The sequence below is a fragment of the Carassius auratus genome, unplaced genomic scaffold, assembly GCF_003368295.1.
Source record: "Carassius auratus strain Wakin unplaced genomic scaffold, ASM336829v1 scaf_tig00216365, whole genome shotgun sequence".
Classification (NCBI taxonomy): Eukaryota; Metazoa; Chordata; class Actinopteri; order Cypriniformes; family Cyprinidae; genus Carassius; species Carassius auratus.
The window spans coordinates 98672-120780 of record NW_020528528.1 but is presented as its reverse complement, the minus strand read 5'-3'; the positions used below and the strand labels follow the sequence as shown (position 1 = coordinate 120780).

Below are 22109 nucleotides of genomic sequence, written 5' to 3'. Positions count from 1 at the left end.
ACAAGGTTACTGGATAAACCTTATTTATTAACAAATATACATTTTCATCTGGTTTCATATCTACAGGCTCGAAGCAGGTAAAAAAGACCCTTGATGAGTGCAGAAGCTCTTTCTCATACTCTCTAAACGTCATAAAAGTGAAGTGTTGTTCATCTCTCTCTGAGCCGTCACTGATCTGAGCTCAGTCCGCTGTGCTGGATCGCTGCTGTTGCCATGGTGATCGCCTCCTCTAGCGTCTGCTGCTCCTCTAACTGCACACAAACAGTTCATCATACACTGCACACAAACAACACATTCTCACCTTACACTCTACAAACTACACCAGTATAGCATTTAGCGGTTCCTGAATACAAGTATTTGGCACAATATAGTCTTTTTTTTGCTTCAAAATCGCATACTATTTGCAATAGAATTTTAATACAATTTTCACGTTTAGTGTTTGGTACCTGTACGGCGATCTGTGTGCCGTTCTCTGTTGCTAGCAGCGCCACCTGCTGGTACGGCGATGCGCTCACTTCAGTCATGAGGCCGTTTGACGTCACTATAGCAACCTGCGGGAACGAACACAGTTAGCGATTGGAGCCGTGATGACCGCGCGACAGCGTCCATCCCATAATACTCACCGGCTGCAGCTCCTTGCCATCGCCGCCGGCTCCGTCCTGGGTCACCATGGTGACGGCCGCGCCGAGCACCTGCAGGTGTGAGCTGATGTCGTCGTCGGTTTCCATGGTGACTTTAGCATCACACTCGTTCGAAGTGGCCTCGAAAGCCTCAGCGTCTGCGAGAGAAAGTGTGCGTAAGAGTCGAAGTCACTGGAAGTGTAGGAAAACTAGAGGAAGGCGTACCGGCGTCCTCCACGGTGTCGAAGTCTCCGTGCGCGGTGCGCTTGTGCATCGCTAGCGTGGACGTCTGTCTGTAGGTCTTCCCGCAGTGGCTACAGGTGTACGGCTTACAGTGCGTGTGGACCACGTGATGCTTATAAAGACTGGAGTACTCCGTGAAACTCTTCCCACAGCCGGGAACCGTACACAGATACGGCTTCTCACCTGAGACCGCAGACAGAACGAAGAAACGGACAATAAAGACCGATGACTGTAGACATAACGAATCGTAACGTCCAAACCTTAACACTGTTTATTATGAGCGTTTTGCAGACTTGACACTTTAAATGCTTGAGCTCTAAACAAATTTTTCTCAGTTGTGATTTTTCCAGCTAACATACGACTTGTAAGCTGAAAAAAAATCGCAACTTAGAAAAATTAGTTTAAATTGAAATACTAAAACTGCTAAATTTAAAAGTAAATATAAACTAAATCTAATAAACCGAAATGTAAAAAAAACTAAGAAAAATTACACAAGCACATAAAATTATCAAAACTTGAAAAAACATAAAATGTAAAACAAAAAAACAAGGTTAATTGTTCAGAAAGAGATTCCCACAATATTGTTCCTTTGTATCATAACTGTGGTGCGAAGTTCCCTATTATCAAAGAATTAGAACGGTTTTCAGACCTTTATTTTTACTGTTACAGCTATCGTCCCACATTTACGAAATTCGCAGGTCTACTAAAGTAACATGTATGAAGTCACTTTCTAATCAATCAGCTTTCTGGTGGTCATCTCATCAAATTTATGTGACCAGCATTAACTGGAGTGAAATCTGCACTTTTAACATTTTTGCGGTTTGCGCAAGTTTCCCAATCGTGCCGCTTCCTCTTGCCGTTATTAGAGCAGCAGTACATGCGAGCGCTGTGTTACCGGTGTGAATCCTCATGTGGTTCTTGTAGTTGGTTGCGCTGGCGAAGGCTCTTCCGCAGGACGGCTCGGGGCACAAGTATGGCCTCTCGCCCGTGTGCGTTCGCGTGTGAACCTTACGAATGTTGGAGGTGGTGAAGGAGCGTCCGCAGCCTTCGTACGGACACTTAAACGGCTTCTCGCCTGCAAGAGAAAGACATTTAAGTTACTGATTTAAATTTTTTGTATATATATGGTGCTTTTAACAATACAGTACAGATAGTGTCAAAGCATTTTTACAGTTTTAATTAGGAAAATAGTGTGTCAATAATGGAAAATGACAACAGTAAACACTATACATTTTTAGTTAAAGGCAGTTCAGTTAAATGGTATCTGTGCAATCAAGATGATGATACTGAAAAACTAAATTTCTGTTTAAACTCCATTCGTACCGGTGTGTGTGCGCACGTGTTTCTGCAGGTCTCCGGAGGTTTTGAAGGCTTTGTAGCACATGTCCTCGGGGCATTTGTAGGGTTTCTCGCCCGTGTGCGTGCGCAGATGGCTCTTGAGACCGTACCCGGTGGCGAAAGCTTTAGCGCAGGACGGCACCTCGCATCGGTATGGACGGTCACCCGTGTGCGAGCGCTCATGCACCTGCGACACACACACACATAACACAATAAAATGCATTGTGTACGATCCCTCTTATTCTGGTAAAATAATCCACATTTATCAGATTCTGAAACGGGGATGTAAACTTTTGACCTCAGCTGTACACACAGCTGTGAGACTCTTGAGGCCTGCTCTGCCCCAGTGCATTGTGGGAAGCTCTGTACCTTCAGATGGTGTGCTGTGGTGTAATATCGTCCGCAGCCCGTGTGTCCACAGCGGAAACTCTTCTCTCCAACCGGCTGGACTTTACCGGAGCTCCAGACCTTCCCCTCAAACATCAGCTGACAGACAACACACGTTATACTGACAGTTACTCACAATACATCTGTGTGTTTAAATAAACAAATTAAATTTATCGCACCTGTATGCTGGTCTGCTCTGCTCCGTTTGTGTTCTCCATGTTCTCATCCACCTCGACCTCTGACCCCGTCAGCTGAGCCACATCAAATAAAACACTAGTTATGATGAACATATAAAATCGCTAGGGTTGGGTATTGTTCGACTGTTAACACATTTGCCAAATTCTGTTTTAGCATGCCTTATTATCTAAATAGCATAAAACTATTTTTATTTATCCTTACAACAGCCTTATGAAATTCTGTGTTGTTTATTTAAATTTTTCTGGTTATCGAATGAAGGCACAAAACATGAAAATATTTTTTTTTTTTTTTTTTGGCCAATGCATGGGATTTTGTAGTCAAAAAAAAAAATTGTGATTATTTATTAAAAAAATCTTTTTATACATTTTTCAACAGTAGTAGTTGCCCAGCTGTATTTCTTACAGACGCCGAAATCATCGTGAACATTGCACGTTTCAATTTGTGTGAAATAAACAAAACCGTGCGTCTGCGTCATTCATTCACACAGAGTCACGCAGAACATGAGAGATTCATATTTAAAATGCTTTTCTTGCAACTTAATATTCACAGATTCAATAGACTATAATCACGATTCGATTGAAGTGCAATGACGTCGTTTTGATTAATGCATCCAAACTTTGGCAAATTGCGTGACATTCTGCGTTAAAATGTAACTTCCATTTTTATGACTGGATTCCATGATTCATTCCACGTTTTCCGCATCGCGCAAATCATAGGGCCATAACAATATTTTCTGAAGTGGAAATTGCGCAAAAGGCTGGGATCGTGCAAATTATTTCCATTTCACGCGCTTTTTAAAATCACATTAAAATGCGAACGCAGGAATCTTTGAGCAGAATCAAAATGCATGCGTCTTACCGAATGCCCGGATCTTGAAAAATTTTCACCAGTTTTTGATACCCAACCCTAAAAATCGCAGCTAGCGTGTAGCATGTGGTCGGACCTTGCTAGCGTAGCTCTCCAGCGTGGCGATGGCCTCTGCGTTTAGCTCCACAGCGCTGCTCGTCTGGTGGTGGATGTACGCCGTGCTGCCGTCCTCCAGCTCAACGGCCTCCACGGAGCTGGGGTCAAAGCCGTCTGTCACACACAGAGGTCAGAGGTCAAGCGTGCTCAGGGACTCGGCGCGTGTAAGTGTGTTAGCATATGGGCACCTTTAGGTGTGTGGTGAATGAAGGCCGTGGTCCCGTCCTCCAACTGCACCGCCTGACCGTCCTCAAACGCCAGCGACTCTAAACACACACTTTCTGATTCAATCTTTTTGGCAAATAATGGTGTACCACAAATATATATTTTTTGCATTCCCATTTGCTCAAATAGCAAAAAAATAAAAATAAATAAACAAACAAACAAAAAAAAGCTTTATTGTAGATTATTGTTGTCAAAGACAAATTTAAAGCGAAACATATGTTTAAACAGTCAGACTAATGGATGAAACCTGGTATGATTATTCTACTTTTAAAGCTTTAATTTGATTTAAACAACAGGTCTACAAAATAATCACACAGAGTTCATAATAATAATTATAGTTACATTTACACAGTTACAGCATGAAATGGGCTATTTACACCTATAACATTTTACAGTTACCTATTTTATCTCCCAATTCTGACTTTTTTACTCGTTTACATCTCGTATTTCAGACTTTAGAATTCGATTTAACTTAAGTTTGTCAATTCTGAGGGGAAAAAAATCTGGACGTGTGGGATATTAACTGTATGATTCTGAGCCGAGGGGAAAATAGAGAATGACTTTTCTAATCAGAATTGTAATATATAATCTCGTAATTGCGAGAAAAAAGTCAGCATTTTGAAATATAAACTCATTAAAATAACTTTTTTTTTTTATTCCATGGCTAACAGAGACTGCCACTTGAAAACTGTTAATTTTCTGTCTCCAGATAAGCTCCGCCCACAAAAAAAAATCACTGTTCGCAAACACTGAATCTTTAGCATTGTAAATATATTCATATATATTTTTTCAATATAAAAAAGTTTTGAGGATTTACGATGCTGGTGACAATTGAAACATGTTATCACATTCTTACGAAAAGGGTCTGAATGATAGAAACTGCAACGCGCAATACAGCGGGATAGGCCCGCCTTCTAAATAAAAGAGCCAATCGGTGACTGCTAAAGACATTAACTGTTTCCAAAATAACACAATATACAATGCACTTATACACTCAATCATGTAGTGTATGAATTTAATGAATTTAATTTGTCATTTATAATCCGAGTCAAATAGCTACTCACTACATAATTAAAGCTACGACAGTTTAGTTCTTCTTTAATTTCTCGGTGAGTTAAGTGCATTATCCGTGTAAGACTCTGGTATCACACATATTGCTCAGCGGCGTCACGCACCTTTCTGCTGTACGCTGACGTGTTGAATGAACGCCGTGGTCCCGTCCTCCAGCTGAACCGTGTTTCCCTCCATTAGACTCCCATCTGAACACCACAACACCATCAGATCTCTTACACCACCCACTGCCACTAACATTTATTTGGGTGACCAAATAATTTTTTTTTTTTTTTTTGAAGACCTAAGCAAACAATAGCCTTTAAAATTATTTATAATACTAGGGCGGTCAACGATTAATCGCGATTAATTAATTCTGACAGAAGTTATATTATTAATAAATGTGTAATATAAAAAAATTCTGAAATGTATACATGCACTTGTTTGTATTTATATATAAATAAGAAACATACACAGCACACATATTATGTAAACAAAAACGTTCTTTTTGGATGCGATTAGTCGCGATTATTCGTTTGACATCATTAGTTCTAATACTATGTTTATATTTCCATGAGATTATCTCACCGCTGATGTTCTGCTGAATGTAAGCGGTGGATCCATCGCTCAGAGCCACGGCCTGAAGCCCCAAACCCTCCATCGTCTCACTGCAGCTCTGAACACACACACACACATTACACCTTACACACAGCCGCGTCACACAACTATACACACACACAGTCAGCATTTGACACCTCACACACAGCAGTCAGATAACAATACCTTTTGACCCATATTTGAACATCTTTAAGTAGAATCACTCACTTCATTTCAAATATGTAAAGTGTTAGATTTCAAACGCCATCTTGGCCACATTTACCGTTATTCTGGGATTTGTCGTACAAAATATTGTTTCATCGTGTTGACCGACAGAACCCTGCTTGGTTTTACAGTGACTCACGTACAGTGGATATTTTACCGCACCAACTAACGAACTTAACCTACCGTGCATTTCTGATATTGCTTAATTTATATTCAGCATTTTAGGTCGATTAAGTTCAAGATTCCTGTTATTGCAACATTATTTTAATGTTAACGAAGCTGATTTTCCTTTCATATTCTCTTGATCTAATTGAATTAATAAAAAAATATCATTCTATCGGTCTAAATAAAGCAAAAATTGCAATTGCAACATTATTTTAAATATTTTTTCTCCTGATTTCTCATGATCACAAAACAAAAATTTACAATTATTTATAACTTAATTTATTACATTAGTATTTGCTTTATGTTGATTTTAATTTAAATTACTTTAGTGTACTAATATTGAGATTTACGAAACACCCAGTAGTTTACTTTTAGTAGTTTAGGAACTAAATGTGGTAGAACTATAAGTGAAATAAATATAAATTAAAGCTTAATAGTAAAAATAATAAAAACGAATAACCTGACGCAAGCACAGAATTACTTAAAGTTAAGTGATTTCCAACACTTCAAGTGCAAAGCGTTTAGCTTTCACACGTCAGTTATACTGTTATTCATTGCATTTTATTAAATACACGCGACTGGGAGTTTGCAATACATGTTGGTCAGGTGAATTTGTCATGTAGACCAACAGAAATCTGACTGATTTGAAAGTTATTGTGTTTGCTTCGCGAAATTAAGGCCGCGCCAACTACCGAACTTTTTGGCGTTGCTTAGCAACAGAAGTTGACAACAATAAATCCAGGAGACACTGGTGCTGGTGCTAAGCAACACACGGTCCATTTGAGTTTTAAAATAAGTTAAGAGCAGCATATCTGCGCTGCTGCAAACACAGTAAAAGTATCACGGTACTACCGTGTTTTTCCACGTGTGCCACGGTAATACCGCGGTGTGTTCGGGGAGCCCGGGAGCACCGTGTGAATCACTCGGAACATGATTCTGGAGATTATACAGCTCATGGTACTGCCACAGGACTTTTATAAGTGTGTTTACAGAGCAGATGAAGGCAGACACGCGCACGCCGCAGGCCTCGTGTCACACTCACGCGCACTCACTCACTCTCACGCGCACAAACACACACACAGACGGACGGAGCGCGGGGATAACGCGAGTAATGTCGGAGTGCGTGTGTCTGCAGAGCTGCTGTGTGTCCGCCACTATCCCATCATTCTCTCCGGAGCAGCAGCAGCGCAGCTTGGGATACTCACCACCGCCAGCGGCCCGACATGCACCGCGACACCCGGTCACGCGCCTCGCTCCTCCGGCAGGCGGCGCTCATACCGGAAATCGCTAGATCAACCCATACATGTGACCCTGGAGCACAACACCGCTCATTCTCTCTGAATAAATCATCTCTCTCCACTGATGTAGGGTTTGTGAGGAGGACAATATCTGAAAATCTGGAATCTGAGGGAGCAAAGAAATCTAAATATTGAGAGATTCATCTTAAAAGTGGTTCAAATGAAGTTCTTAGCAATGAATTTTACTAATCAAAAATTAAGTTTGATTTATATTAGGAAATTTACAAAATATCTTCATGGAACATGATCTTTACTTAATATCCTAATGATTCTTGGCATAAAAGAGATGTATAATTTTGACCCAAACAATGTATTGCTACAAACATTACCTGTGCCACTTATGACATGATGTTTAAAAGTATAGAAAAATAAACAAAAAAATACAAATAGGTGAGCTAAGAAGCACGTTTTAGAGGCTAAAATGAAAACCAAGTATATCTTTATATATGTAAATACTAAAATATATATCTAATACATTGTATGTTAAGTATCCAGTCCAAAGCCCTGTGTGTTTGAGCCACAGAGCGCCTCCTGCCGTGAACAGGGAGACTCACATCCGGTGCTCACCACTCACTTCCGCCGCGAGCCCGCCTTTTTGCTCTTAATAACCGGAAGCTCACAAGGAGGAAGTGTTCTTCACGGCACTTCTCCTCGGTTTCTGTTGTTTTTGAACACTTCCCACTTTCGGTCTGGATTTAGAGCAACCTTACACATTATACAATCACCATCATTCTTATTAACAACCATCTGTGTGACGAACAATAATCACATTAAACAAAGTTTACGAACAGCAGCTTCTGTTTACTGTGTAAATCACAATCGACATTAATCTCTGAATCAGATTAGTAAATCACGTCATCTGCATCTTATTCTCATTGTTTACGATGATTAAACTCCAGAGGACTTGAAAAACAAAAACAAACGTTGGCTATATTAAACCTGACAGCGGTGAAGTCATCGCTCGGCCAGCGTGTGACATCATCCGCTGACGAACAACATTTAAAGTGCTCTGATTGGCTGATCGCGGAACAACACTGACATTACATTCGTGACAATAAAACGCATTTTCCGACACACTCGTGTTACTGTGATGCAAAAATATTACTGCTGTCAACCGATTAATTGCGATTAATCGCATAGCCTACAAAATAAAAGTTTTTATTTGTATTGTATGTGTGATGTGTATATCTATTATGTATATATAAATACACACACATATAGTATATATTTTGAAAATATATCCATGTATTTCCATGTCTATTTTTATATTAATACAATTTGTATTATAAATATATTTAATATATAAACATAAAATTTTTCAGGAATATATACATGCACGTGTGTATATATATATATATACACATAATAAATATACACAGTACACATACATATGTAAACGAAATCTTTTATTTTGGATGCAATTAATCGTGATTAATCGTTTGACAGCACTAAAAAATATTCACTGTCATTACCGTATTTTATTATTTTTTTTAACTTAAATTCTCCTGATTAGTTCTTGTTACCATAATATTACAAAATATTCTAAATGTCATTTCCGTCATACACAAAAATAAATCATTCTCATTACCATTATACACACAAAAATCCTTGTTCTCATAGCCACAATTAAAAAAAATATGATCGTTCTCATTACCTTCACCAAAAAAATAAAGATTTTGAAAATAATAATTCTCATTACCATAATGAAAAAATACACCAACAGAAAGATTTACCATAACATGGGAGAATGTTTGGAAAATAATAGAATTAAATTATAATAATAAATATATCTCCTTCTCATTATATTAGTTATATTTATGCTCATTACCATTACACTTTTTGTTTTTTTACCATAACAAAAAATGTTTTCCCCCCAAAAAATCTTGTTCTAAGCACTGTATCACAGAAATAGTATTCTTATCTAAATTGAGTCGGTACAGCAAATATATTAAAATAATTTACAGTTGATTTTATATATTAACATTAATTGTATTGTAACGGTAATGAGAATTTATTTGTACACCGTAATGAGATTTTTAGTAGTTTTTTTTTTTTTGCATCCCAGTAATTTGTAGACGGAATGCACTCAAAAGGTCACGAAAAGACTGTCAAAATGTACTAAAATAGGGTTGATTTTCTTTCAACAAAATACAGTTTCTCTGAACGTGTGCCCGAGGATCAGAGAACGTCCTTGAAGCCAAAGATCCCAGAAACCCCAGCGTCTTGAGGAAAGAGAGTCTGAGTGCTGATGTCACTTCCTGGAGAGGCGTCCGGACGGATGTGATCAGAGTCTCAGAGCACAGGGCCGTCACACAGCACTCTCTGAGCTCCAGATGGGGAGAGCTCCAGCAACCAGAAGCGTGGATCCGCCAACACTGAGCAACAGAACAACAACACAATCAGACCACAGAAGGAGCCACAAATCATGTCGATCAGCACTGCATTAGAAATATACTTTATTCCCACATTAGGTATTTCCTGGAGCACCTTCAGTGCTATTACTTCTGCGATGCATGCGTGGAGTTTCTGCGCAAGTGCGCCCTCTGCCTTCCAGTGTGAATAAAACACTCATTACATTTCACTGCTGATTGTATATGTGCTATATAATTGTGTATTTTCTTTTTATATATTTTGTATATTCCTGAATTACATTACGTGTGTACTCAGTAATGCTCATAAATAGTGGTCAACCGATACGTGTTTTTTGACAGCCTCGAATGCTTCAGCCAATGCCGATATTTAAAAAATGCCAAATATCGGCCGATATATCGGTCAACCATTAATCATGACACCCTATTTTAGGTAAAATTAGGAAAAATAATATTTTCTCTAAAGGAACAGGATCTCCTAAATTATCGTCACTAATATCGTTATTGCAATAAATACCAGAAAGTATAGTGAAATTTTTTTATTATTATTATTTTTTAATTCATGTTTCATCAGTTTAATTTCTTTATGTCCGTTGTGTGTTTTATTCAGTGATAACTGGATACTTCTGGTATCCAGAGATTTCCTGGAGTGTCGTCAGTGCTATTACTTATACGATGCATGCGTGGAGTTTTTGCGCGAGAGCAGAAATGTGTTTTTTGACAGCCTTGAATGCATCGGCCAATGCCAATATCTGAAAAATGCTGATATATCGGTCGACAACTAATCATTTTGGATGAAATTAGGAAAGATAATACATTGAGGATTCCCTGAATTATCGTTACTGATATCGTTATCGCAATAAATATCAGAAAGCATGGTGATTTATTTTTTAACCCCGTATGCCCCACCCCTAGAAGCACACGCTCACTGCTCTGAGAGATGTGTCTTACCCATGTCTCCCGGCTCCAGCCATAGACTGAAGGAGCGGCAAAGGGTTTGGCATCGCTGGACGGGAACAACACGAACCCACGGAGAACCTTCAGCCACCACCAGCCAACCCCACACCTGCACCGCCTGCAACAACACCAGACAAACATGAGGTGGCCATGTATACACACACGTATAAATAAAAGAAACGCTGTGTTCTGACCGTGTGCTGTGTGCTAGTGCTGTCGCTCAGCTGGCAGCGCTGCAGTGTTGTTCCTGTGTTCTCCAGCAGAGGGCAGAGCTCAGTGTCAGGAAACAGCCAGCGCAGAAGTGTCTCTCTGGGACTGGACGAGAAACTCCTGACACACACACACACGAGCTTCAGACACACACTGATACAGATGCTGATGATCATGTAATAACCCGAGGGCTGCTGGTTACCAGAGCAGGGTGAAGTTGGCCGGTGTTTGTGTGAGCATCTGCGGCTGAGAGAACTGCTCCAGATGAGACACACGGTGAGACAGAGACTCTCCGCCCTGAAACACACACACACACGTTAACCTCCATCATCATCACCACACACACTGAGTGTGTCTGTGTGTACCTTGAGCAGCAGTGGCTGTGTGTGTCTGTTGATCCCCGCAGACGCTGTCAGCTCCAGCACCGCAGTCACGTCTGCGCAGGCCGAGCAGTTCCCCCACGGCGTCTGCAGCGTACCGGACGCCCACCACTCGTGGAACCCTGCACACACACACACACACACACAGGCGTGTTGAGATGGACGCATGTGGCCAGTGTTGGGGGTAACGCAATACAAGAGATCAGGAGTCAGTGTGAACAGGATCTCACTGTAGTTCCAGCTTTACTCAAACACATTCAGTGCTCTTCACAATCAATAAAAACAGTCACATACAAACTCAGAGCATTATACAAACCTGCAATAAATAAATATGTAAAAAAAAAAAAAAAAAAAAAAAAGACAAATATAATGTATCTACTAAAAACAAACCAGCAAACCTGGCCCAGATTTAAAGAGTAACTCAAAAGTAATGTAGTGCATGATTTTCCATAAAAAGTTACGTCTTTAATTACTTTTTTAGGGAGTAATGGGAGTATTGTAATGCATTACTTTTAGAAGTAACTTTCCCCAACACTGTGTGTGCAGAGCGTGTCTGATTGAGTCTAATGAAGTCTAATGGTGTCTGATTGAGTCTGATCTCACCGTGCAGGTTGTATTTGTTGGCGATGGGCAGCTCCAGCAGCCGTGCGTGACTGAGCGGGGATGATCTGTTGAGTCCAGCTGTGCTGGAGGAGTCCAGCAGCGGTGCTCTGTGAGGATACGTGAACACCAACACCACCATCAGCAGAAGCCCCAGCGCCAGCACCAGCTGCACACACACACACATCAGTCACACACCGGTCAAACACAGGGAGTTTTAGTGTGTTTGTGTGTGTTTCCTCGCACCTTGACCGTGGCCCTCAGGATGGGGAACTGTGGGGGCTCCCTGCGCGGCTCGTTAGTCTCCAGCACCTGCTTGATGAACTTCTCGATCTCGCTCTCGCTCATCCCATACCTGTATCCTGACTGACGGAGGATGTCGATGCTCTCCGACAGCTTGTCATAGATGCAGGGCTCGCTGAGAGACGAGCCCATGATACCTGTGTGTGTGGGTGTGTGTGTGTATGTGTCAGTGTCTCGCCTTCATCACCAGCATCATCTTCTTCATCAGAGTGAGGAAACGGCCGCAGATGAGTGTGTGTGAGTCAGGGTCTCATCATCATCTCTCATGTGTGGAAACAGTGTGTTATTATGTGTGCGTGTGTGATACTGTGTCCTATCCTAAATCCCGAGAGAAGGCGTCTTCCTTCATGTCTGCTGATCTCTGTAACACACAAACAGGTATCAGCTGACCAAAACACTCTCAGATACAGCCTCTATCGGCCGCTTACCGCTCAAAACAGCGCTATCAGACACGAACAACCGTCTTACCGTCGCGACCGGGCCGTTTATCGCTGATTCGACGATGATTTCCCGCAGTTTCGGGAGTTATTTCACTCGCGGGTTCGCGTTAGCACCTCTCGCGCTGCCGTGTCACTCATCTGCGAGTTCACGAGCGCTGATTCGACTGGCGCGACGCGATAACGATACACTTATCCGCGATAGTTTATATTATTTTAATTAGAGGATAGGTTAAGTAAATGCTTTGGGTGGTTTGTAGTTTATAAACAGTTTATTCGCGTAAATATGTAGTTGATGTTTTGGGGAGACAAACAAGCGAAAGTGCCGTTTTAAATGATCAGATGACGCCATAAACCTTGACCCAACTAAATATTAAATATTAACTCGAAAGAGCGGATTTTATCAAACTGTACAGTTTGTCGTTACATCACTGCAGGGATTATTAGAAAAATAATCAGGTTTTTTTAAATTATATTTACAGTAATGTTTTGTCTGCTTCAAAAAAGTACACGCTGAAAAATAAAATAAATATATTAATTATGGAAAATATAGTTTGTCATATAAACACTTCAATAGTGTAAAGCAGCGCTGATTTTTATATTATTTTGAAAGAGATTTTCCTGAATAAAAAGTTTAAATAAACAAACAACAACGAAAAAAACTAATATTTGGACTATAATAAAACATGTTCAAAACAATGACCTAATTTTTCATACTGTTCATTTTATAATTTAATGTAGTAATACATTTTTAAACATAAAATAAAAATAAATTATTTCTTGCTGATTTTTTATTATTAAAAAGTGCCTTGGATTTGTAAAGAAATCAAATCAAATAAAATAGTTGAATTATTATAAAACATACTTTAAATAATAACCAAACTTTTCATACAGGTCATTTAACAATTTAATTAAGGCATTCGGTGTACTTTTAAATTATTGGTAAATTACATTTATAGATTTTCCATTATTTAATTTAATTTTTTATCAATGCTCAAAAATCAAAAACAGTATACGAAAAATGACAGACAGCAATAATAAAATAAAAATAAATAAAGCGGTGTTTAATACATTGCAAACCGAGAAGAAGAAAACCTTCAGACGTCATTAAAGATATGAGAAAAGAGAGATTTTCAGACTTCGTAATGTTTTATTGATGTTTCGCAGGGAAGAGCGGCGGTGACGTCACCGGCGCGCATCCAGAAGGGGGCGCGCGTCGCCGCGAGTCCCGCATTGTTTGGCTCAGCTCCGCTGTGCGTGGACGTGAAACCCCACCCAATGAGGAAGAACCCTCACCCCGCGAGCAGCAGCAGCAGCAGACCCGCACCGAGCTCGAGCCGCACCATGATCGCGCTGTTCAACAAGCTGCTGGACTGGTTCAAGGCGCTCTTCTGGAAGGAGGAGATGGAGCTGACGCTCGTCGGCCTGCAGTACTCGGGGAAAACCACCTTCGTCAACGTGATCGCGGTAACCGAGCCCTCCGCGCGTTATCACAGGCCTCGCGCCTCCCGCGCCGCTGATTGTGTCATTAGATACAATAGAGAAGATACAATGTGTCACCTACAGAAGAATCAGATCAGATATACAATGTGTCGGATATATATCAATCTGTCCGATTCAGCGTCACTAGATACAAAGTGTCAGATCAGAGACAATACAGAAGATACAATGTGTCGGAGTCAGCATCTTTAGATCAGATAGAGTATATCAGATGAGCGTCTCTGGACACATTGTGTCAGATTCAGCTGGGTTAGCTCAGAGATGATGGAACCAACAGTGCATCAGATTCAGTGTGTCACATCAGACACAAGCTAAAAGATACAACGTGTCGGTTTATATGAGGATCAGATCATTGTATCACGGTCTGAGTGTCTGATTCGGCTTCTTTTAACACAGTGTGTCAGATCAAACAGGATCAGGTACAGTGTGTGCATCCTCAGGTCAGATACAGTACAGAAGATGTCATGTGTTTAACATCATCAGATACAGTGTGTGAATCAGACTCCGTGTGTCAGACTCAGTGTGTCAGCTTCAGCATCATAGGGTCAGACCTCACTCTCTCTCTCTCGAGGTCTGCTGGATCCAGAAACACATCCGGGAGTAATTCAGCTCAAGTTAACACAACAGAGCCAAGAATCGGCGAGTTCCTATGGAAACGCCGTGCTGCATCTTTCCTCATCTTTTGTTCATTGGTCAATTACAGATTTAATGATGCTTGTGCAGTCGTTTCTCATAGCTTTCATCTCATCTCTCAATCGCTGAGAATAAGAACTGCGTTGTTTGTTTGATGCTTATTATACAATAAGAAATCACATATGTATTTATATCATATATACATTAAATATATTAACAGTATATTGATAATTATTATATATGACAATACAATAAATATAATAACATTACCTTATGTAGTACTTGTAATGGCGTTTATAATTAACATACTATATGTATCTTGTGTATATTTTATATTTGATAACTATACTGTAATAATGTATAATGTTGTGCGCTATGGGTCACGCTGGTCAGTAGGTGGCGCTCGCTAACTAACCCTGAAACATGATCTACTGAGGAGCAGGTGACCTTCAGACAATCTGTTGCTATGGTTACTGCCATACACTGAGAGTAACCTTCGCTCTTACAACCAGAAGCTGAGATTATCTGCTAACTTACCCTTAAACACACCTCCCAGATACAGCGATATTAGATAGAACCTGTCACATATAGCATCAGCAGATACAGTCAGACACAATGTTCCAGATACAGCACCCTCGCACACAAACTGTTCATAAAGTATTATAACATTCAATCATTCAGCTGACACAATCTATTACACAGTGTCATCAGATCAGATACAGTGTATCAGATTTAGCATCATAGTTGATCAGCTGACCCTGTTTCTCAGCCAATCAGCATCTGGCATTCTGTCCAATCATGTGGTCTGCCTGAACGGTGTTTATGCATTCAACAGCCACGACACACACTCACACACCCCCACACACACATAAACTCAGGAAGGTCGTCGGTGCATAAATTCAGGAGTTTCGCGGCAGTAAATCAGGCTGGAGCTGCAGGGAGGTTTGGTCCGTGATCAGGCAGATTTCAGTGGATTCAGATGCTTGATTTGTGAAACTCTGTGTGTGTGTGTGTGCAGTCGGGTCAGTTCAGCGAGGACATGATTCCTACGGTTGGCTTCAACATGCGCAAGATCACCAAGGGAAACGTCACCATCAAGGTCAGGACCAAAATACAAATCATTCATGTTTTATATACATTTACCTGAACAACTGCATTCAACAATTATTTTTCAATTAAAAATGTTTTTTAAAATAAGAAAGAAGTTTGAAAAATATTTTATCAAAACTTTTGCACAAATTAGGACAGTTCCCGATGGCACAAAAAATAAGAAGTGCTAATATCTACACATGTTTTAGTGTAGACCATAGTCATCGTAAGACAAATGATTAAAATGAAATGTTCCTTTCATTAATGGCAATTATAAGTTTATCAGTAACTATAACAACGTTTGAATCTAAATCAGCCAGCTCCTAATGGAAAAAAAACCATACATTTATAAAAAGATATATATTTTTATATTTTCATGTGTATTTAGTAGTTCTTGTTAGAAAATAAAATTGTCAAATCAAATGTCCTTGTTTAATAAATTGTGCAATAATAAGGCTGTATAATATTGAGTTTCTGTCTGTTTGCATGTGATGACTGTGTTTGATGTAGTTGTGGGACATCGGCGGTCAGCCGCGCTTCAGGAGCATGTGGGAGCGATACTGCCGCGGCGTCAGCGCTATCGTGTGAGTATACTCATAGTGTCAGGTACGTCACGTAAACACCGTCACACGATCGTAACGGATCGCGTCTGTCCTTCAGGTACATGGTTGATGGGGCCGATCCGGAGAAGATTGAGGCGTCCAAGAACGAGCTGCACAACCTGTTAGACAAACCCCAGCTGCAGGGAATCCCAGTAAGTCTGATCCATCCTGATACTTTCCATGCGTTTAGATCAGGTTTTACGAAACGGTTTCCTTTCTGTGTGGTTGTTCGATCATAAGAGTGTCCGTCTTTCCTCAGGTTCTGGTTTTGGGCAATAAGCGAGATCTTCCCGGAGCTCTGGATGAGAAGGAGCTCATCGAGAGAATGTGAGTTCATCCGTAACAGTTCACAACTAAAAATGTTAGGATTTAACGCAGTCTGATTGTGATCCGATGACTGAAAATCTGATGCACAGGAACCTGTCGGCCATCCAGGACAGAGAGATCTGCTGTTACTCCATCTCTTGCAAGGAGCAGGACAACATCGGTAAGACGTAGAAATTTTCTGGTTATAAAGGTTTTTTACCTGCATTTTTAATTGCATTTTATATTTTGTGGTTTCAGGTCCTGCAAAATTACTAGCAACTTTTCTATTTTTCGAGATATTTATCTTAAAGTGTACCAAATGATCAACAATCAACAAGCTACTAAGAAAGTGTATAATAAATGAACAATTATTCAATTAGTATCATTATTATTTTTTAATCCAACAATTGCAAATAGCAGCTAACTCAATTCACGTGATGTTTGTACTGCTAGGCATCTTTGGTTTTCTCTTTTTGTGTAATACAAATGTATTATTACTTATCATAAGTTGCTAAAAGTTGGCAAGTAAATTTAAAAAAATAGATGAATTTGTTGAATTATGTGCTTATAGAAGAAAAAAAGTTGCTAGGGTAGTCTGAAAAGTTGTTAAATTTAGCAATAACATTGCTAAGTTGTCAACACTGTGTGGGCGGGTCGTATGTTAATGAGCTCATGGTCATGTGTTGCAGACATCACACTACAGTGGCTGATCCAGCACTCGAGGACCCGGCGGAGCTGAGGAGGCGGAGCAAGCGTCTGATTGGAGGAACCGCATCATGTGATCAACTGCATTTTAGACGCTTTTGATTTCGTTCTAAACAAACAAGCATCCGCCCCTCCCTGTGTTCTTATAAACTAATCCACATCATTTACATCGTTTGAACGTTGATTTTTACTTTCACTTGAATGTGCTTTTTTTTATACGGTTCGTCATGAACAAGTCACGTGACGTGCTTCGGTCGTGCGTGTCGTTCTGCGTGTTTGCTCGGAGCCGTGATCGAACCTCGACTCGACGCCCACAGCATCTGTCCGAACCAGCGCTCGATGGTCATGTGACTTTGGGCGTTCGCGCCGCCATCTTGTTTTAACGTTCCAACGTTGTGAGAACATTCCACATGCTCTCTGATCGTTCACTGGGAGAATTCGTTGATGTACACTATTGTTTTGCGGATTAGTTTTTTTTGTATTATTAGCCTGTTAGCTGGACCTAGTGCTGGTGTCGTTTCTACGAACGTGACATCATCTTGTGTGCATCAGGGTCCCTTGGTTTGCGTTATTACTGTAGCATTACCACAACTTTTTATCTGAAAGCACATGAATCATTTTGAAGAGTTAAACATGTCCAAATGAAGGTTTTGTACGTTTCTTTTGAGTCGCCGTGTCTACAGCGTTGTATCGTTGAAGTGGGTGGGTTGTAATGGCAACGGTTCCAATCGCGTTTTTTTTTTTTTCTTTTTTCTTTTAGGAATGTCAGTCTGCGAGTGCGTGCAGAGCAACATCAGTGTTTTATTTGATGCTTAACGGGACACAATGACAAATGTTGATCTGTCTCTGTTGGACCTGCAGATCGTCGGGCTACTTAAAACAGCGGAGATTCGGCAAATGTTGCGTGATTCTCCTGCTTAAGTCCAGTGTTGTTTCTGAACACTGTTGGGAGAGATGAAAATCTTGTGTTTTTTTTTTTTTATTGTGATTATTTTGTTAATTTATCTGTTTTGTGTTTCATTTTTGTCACACGTGGATGTTTTTGGCCTAAATCATAACGGTTTATAAACGCATTGGTAGATTATACATATGTAAATTGACACATTTCAGTTGTTTTTGGCATGTCTTTTCACAGTGTTTTTCAACTGGATTATGTAAATAGCAACTTAAACCAAATGAGATCTCCCTCCTAAGCGTTACGGTGTTTGTCTTAGTGTGATTAGCGTCCTATGATAATAATAATAATGATAATAATAATAAAGAAGACTCCGCTCATATCACAGCAATCTGAATGAATGGATTGTGTGTGTGTGTGTGTGTGTGCGCGCGAAAGTGAGTGATGGTGTTTGTATGCACAGATACCTTGGTATGACGACTAGAACAATATTTACGATATAAATGCCTAAGGTTTACTTTTACGCAACTGTTAATCACTTTATATTCATCCTGTTCATTCACTAATGTTTGATTGTCATGAGATCATAGTCTACACAAGAGTGAACGACGCAATGCGACAAACTGGTGGTAATCAACACTGCTGCACTGGTTAAGAAGACATGATACAGTCAACAATTGATGTTACAAAGTTTGTGTTACGACACTGGTTACAATGCTAACCATAGCTACAAAAGATTGTTTGCTACAATACAACTGTCGTTGGAAAGTGACGCAAACAGCTGTGTTGACAATAGCAGTTATTTACGAAGTTGACTTTCAGTTATGTAACAATGTTGTGAACTTGCAACATAGACAGACTTAGTATAATGACGCAGAGTGTAACAAAGTTGATTTCTGACTAAGTCATTTGCGAAGTCAACCTAATTTACATTCATGATTCACGGCAAAGTGAATCATCAAAAAAAAAAAAATTTTCTGTAAGATCAAGCTTGTAAATGCCTTGTTGAAGTTGACATTGCGAACGTCATTTACGAAGTCAGTCTGATGAAGTTGAATTTGTTGGTATTAACACCATTTACAAAGTCATACTTATGTTCGTAATTGACTTTGTTAGCAGTTGAATTACACAACTTTATTATGTGACTTTGTTAGGTTCGGTAATGGCTTTGTCAAAGTCAGCTTCGTTACCCTCACATATTAAGGTCATTCTAGTAGCGCACAACTTAGTTGTTTAACATCGAGTTTGATAAATTATTAACGTCTTTGTTTCTGCTGCTCGTTGAAGCTCATGTTGACTCCTGTCGTCAGTTCATCATGGACAAGAGCTCATCCGCACTCTTATCGGTTTCTGTATGTGTGTTGATTTAAATATTTTTTGTCTAATTACATGTGGCCATAATGTTTGTTTTGATGTTTTAATGGTTAGTAGCAGTGTCGCGCCCTTATGTTTGTTGGGGAGTCATGTGATCCTCCCCCCCTGCATGACTTCATTATGGGATTGAGCTGGTTGCCATAGTTACTGTATAAACAGCGTGTGATAGGACCGAGCTCGATGATGGCCCCCCCCCCCATACCCCTTTATATGGACTATATAAAGTAAGTTTTTAAAGCAGTCACATAACAGGCGTTCCTGTACCAGACTCCATCAGTTGAGATGTTCACTTGGGATCTTTCTATTCTCTCGTACTCGCGGTGATAACTGTACATGTTGTTCTTGTTATTTACAGATTATTTAAAAATGAAATTAAATGATTCCCCTCTCAGAACCACGGTTTCTTCTTTCTTGAAGTCGATGAGTTTTTGATTTTAAGTCTAATTCTGTGATACTGGTAAAAAATGTACTTCATGAAATTCGTTTTAAAACAAAAGAGAAAATGTTGACTTTTTTTTAAGGAGCTTTAATAGTAAAATAAAAACATACAAAGAGTTTTATTTGGTAGTTTTGACCTAAATGTGATAAGTAAAGCATTCAGAATAACATACCATCATACTGCATTTCTGTGTTTTATATATATATATATGATGTACTGTACTATATGTACTGTGCCACATGTTTTATTTTTGTACTTTAAGGAATATACAGGTATACCATATCGCACAATGCTATCAATTTACCTTTAAAAAAAGTAAGACTAGAAAAATATACTGTGCATTAAACAGAGAGCAGTATAGTCTTTAACTTTACCAGTAGAGGGCAGTAGAGACATAAAATACTTCTAAATTATTATTGAATAATATTAAATCTCTTCAACACAGTTTATTCTCTCAAGATTAACTTTGTTTACTTATGTGACGTGAAAATTGTAAGTAATGCTTATTAAACGGTACATGTTAAATTAAGAAGGCACACAAAACATGATTATATTAATTGATTTTATATTTAAATTATACAATATCAGAGATCTGAGCCCTCAGCAACCGTGGTGGACACTAACGGCGTATCGACGACTTTCGCGCTCTTTTTATTTAAACGTACACACAAGCGCTCCCGCGTTCTGTTGGTTTGTAGGAAGTTAATGGGGTTCGTGCGGTCTGTTTGCGCACTTTCCTCTCGCCGGACCCCTCGCAGCTGTTGGTTTTGGACCGGGTTTGGACTCTGGCTCTGTTATTCAGCCGGTAGGATATGAGAAGGTCAGAGGTGAGTGTCGTCATGGAGCGAGCGAGCGGATGTCCAGCGGTCGGTTCCGCCGAGCCCGCAGTGATCTGATGCGGCTCTGAGACGGTTTCCACGGCGATCTCACGCGGAGCTTCGGTTTCCTTCAGCGGGACAAAACACATAGAGTCCGTGAGCCGTCAACACACACAAAACACACATCTCTCAGATGAATAATGAACACACACTGCTCCGAGGGACTTTCACACAACTTATGAACTTCAGTAAAGTACTGGGTTTTCCCATATGCCATTAACGCGGTTTAACTCTTAACCCTTTGAAATTTAGGAAAACTTCGCCATATGACAACTACAATGGAAAATGGCTAAAAAGTTGTTTTTCTATTAAATTATTTAATTTTCAATTGAAATGCACATTTATTTTAGAAATTGATGCATCCAATCTTAATTTTTATAAAAATCTGCCACACACACACACAAGGAAATAAGTAGAAATTAATTGTTGCCATATGAGGATTAAATATTAAAATGTTAAACTTGGTAACACCTGTTTTCTGTGTGGCAAACCAGCATTTTGTACTATGCTGACTTCACATTTGTGACTAATCCTCTATGAGGAACACTGTGTGGGTTTATAGTTTAGGAACAAAACCGTCCACAGAAGTCCATTAAATGTGACAAAACATCCTTTTGTGAACATTGGAACAGCTTCATTTGGGAATTTTTTTTTTTTGATGTAGTTAAGTTATCAGAGCCTGTATTTTCGTACTTTTACTCTATATAGAGGGAAACAGAGATCAACAAAAGTAAAATTGAACAGCAGATACACAAACAAATTTGATTTAACCATACTTCATTCTATAAATAAATCACAAAACTGTTTGTTAATCAGAGTTTAGGTAGATTACGTACAAATTGTAATCCGTTACCGATTCCAAATAACATGACAAAAATTGAAGTTCGTAACGTAATCTATCACATTTAACATATTGGGTAACATAATCAGAGTAGGGCTACTTTTTACCTTTTCACATTGATTTGAAAATTGTTTACCATATTGATATAAAAATACAAAGAATAAAAACATATTCAATTTGTTGTTTTTAACAATATGAAGTGCATCAGTGTAATAACTTTATTTATCTCTGACATTTTGCACATTTGACCACAAGGGGCGCTGAAAATGTTCCTTCTATGGC

General features: G+C 39.5%; 3 protein-coding genes across 3 annotated transcripts; 1 reads left to right on the top strand and 2 right to left on the bottom strand.

The window, feature by feature from the left end:
- On the bottom strand, nt 1-7344 carry LOC113097667 (zinc finger protein 76-like). The gene is made up of 13 exons (XM_026262927.1): nt 7217-7344; nt 5613-5700; nt 5150-5233; nt 3938-4015; nt 3730-3863; nt 2768-2839; nt 2571-2687; nt 2187-2388; nt 1759-1938; nt 846-1046; nt 624-778; nt 447-551; nt 1-251 (listed from the first exon to the last, which is right to left on the bottom strand). The coding sequence occupies exons 2-13, from the start codon at nt 5683-5685 to the stop codon at nt 168-170; spliced, it is 1485 nt and encodes a 494-aa protein (XP_026118712.1). The 5' UTR covers nt 5686-5700; nt 7217-7344; the 3' UTR covers nt 1-167.
- Nucleotides 7345-9352: 2008 nt separating this feature from the next.
- On the bottom strand, nt 9353-12725 carry LOC113097668 (bombesin receptor-activated protein C6orf89 homolog). The gene is made up of 8 exons (XM_026262928.1): nt 12597-12725; nt 12072-12489; nt 11829-11994; nt 11211-11347; nt 11048-11142; nt 10830-10965; nt 10630-10753; nt 9353-9684 (listed from the first exon to the last, which is right to left on the bottom strand). Exons 2-8 carry the CDS (start codon nt 12258-12260, stop codon nt 9602-9604), a joined length of 930 nt encoding a protein of 309 aa, XP_026118713.1. The 5' UTR covers nt 12261-12489; nt 12597-12725; the 3' UTR covers nt 9353-9601.
- Nucleotides 12726-13764: 1039 nt separating this feature from the next.
- Nucleotides 13765-20063, top strand: LOC113097670 (ADP-ribosylation factor-like protein 8A). Its single transcript, XM_026262929.1, has 7 exons — nt 13765-14032; nt 15717-15797; nt 16298-16371; nt 16448-16541; nt 16649-16716; nt 16806-16876; nt 17385-20063. Exons 1-7 carry the CDS (start codon nt 13844-13846, stop codon nt 17432-17434), a joined length of 627 nt encoding a protein of 208 aa, XP_026118714.1. The 5' UTR covers nt 13765-13843; the 3' UTR covers nt 17435-20063.
- Nucleotides 20064-22109: the final 2046 nt, after the last annotated feature.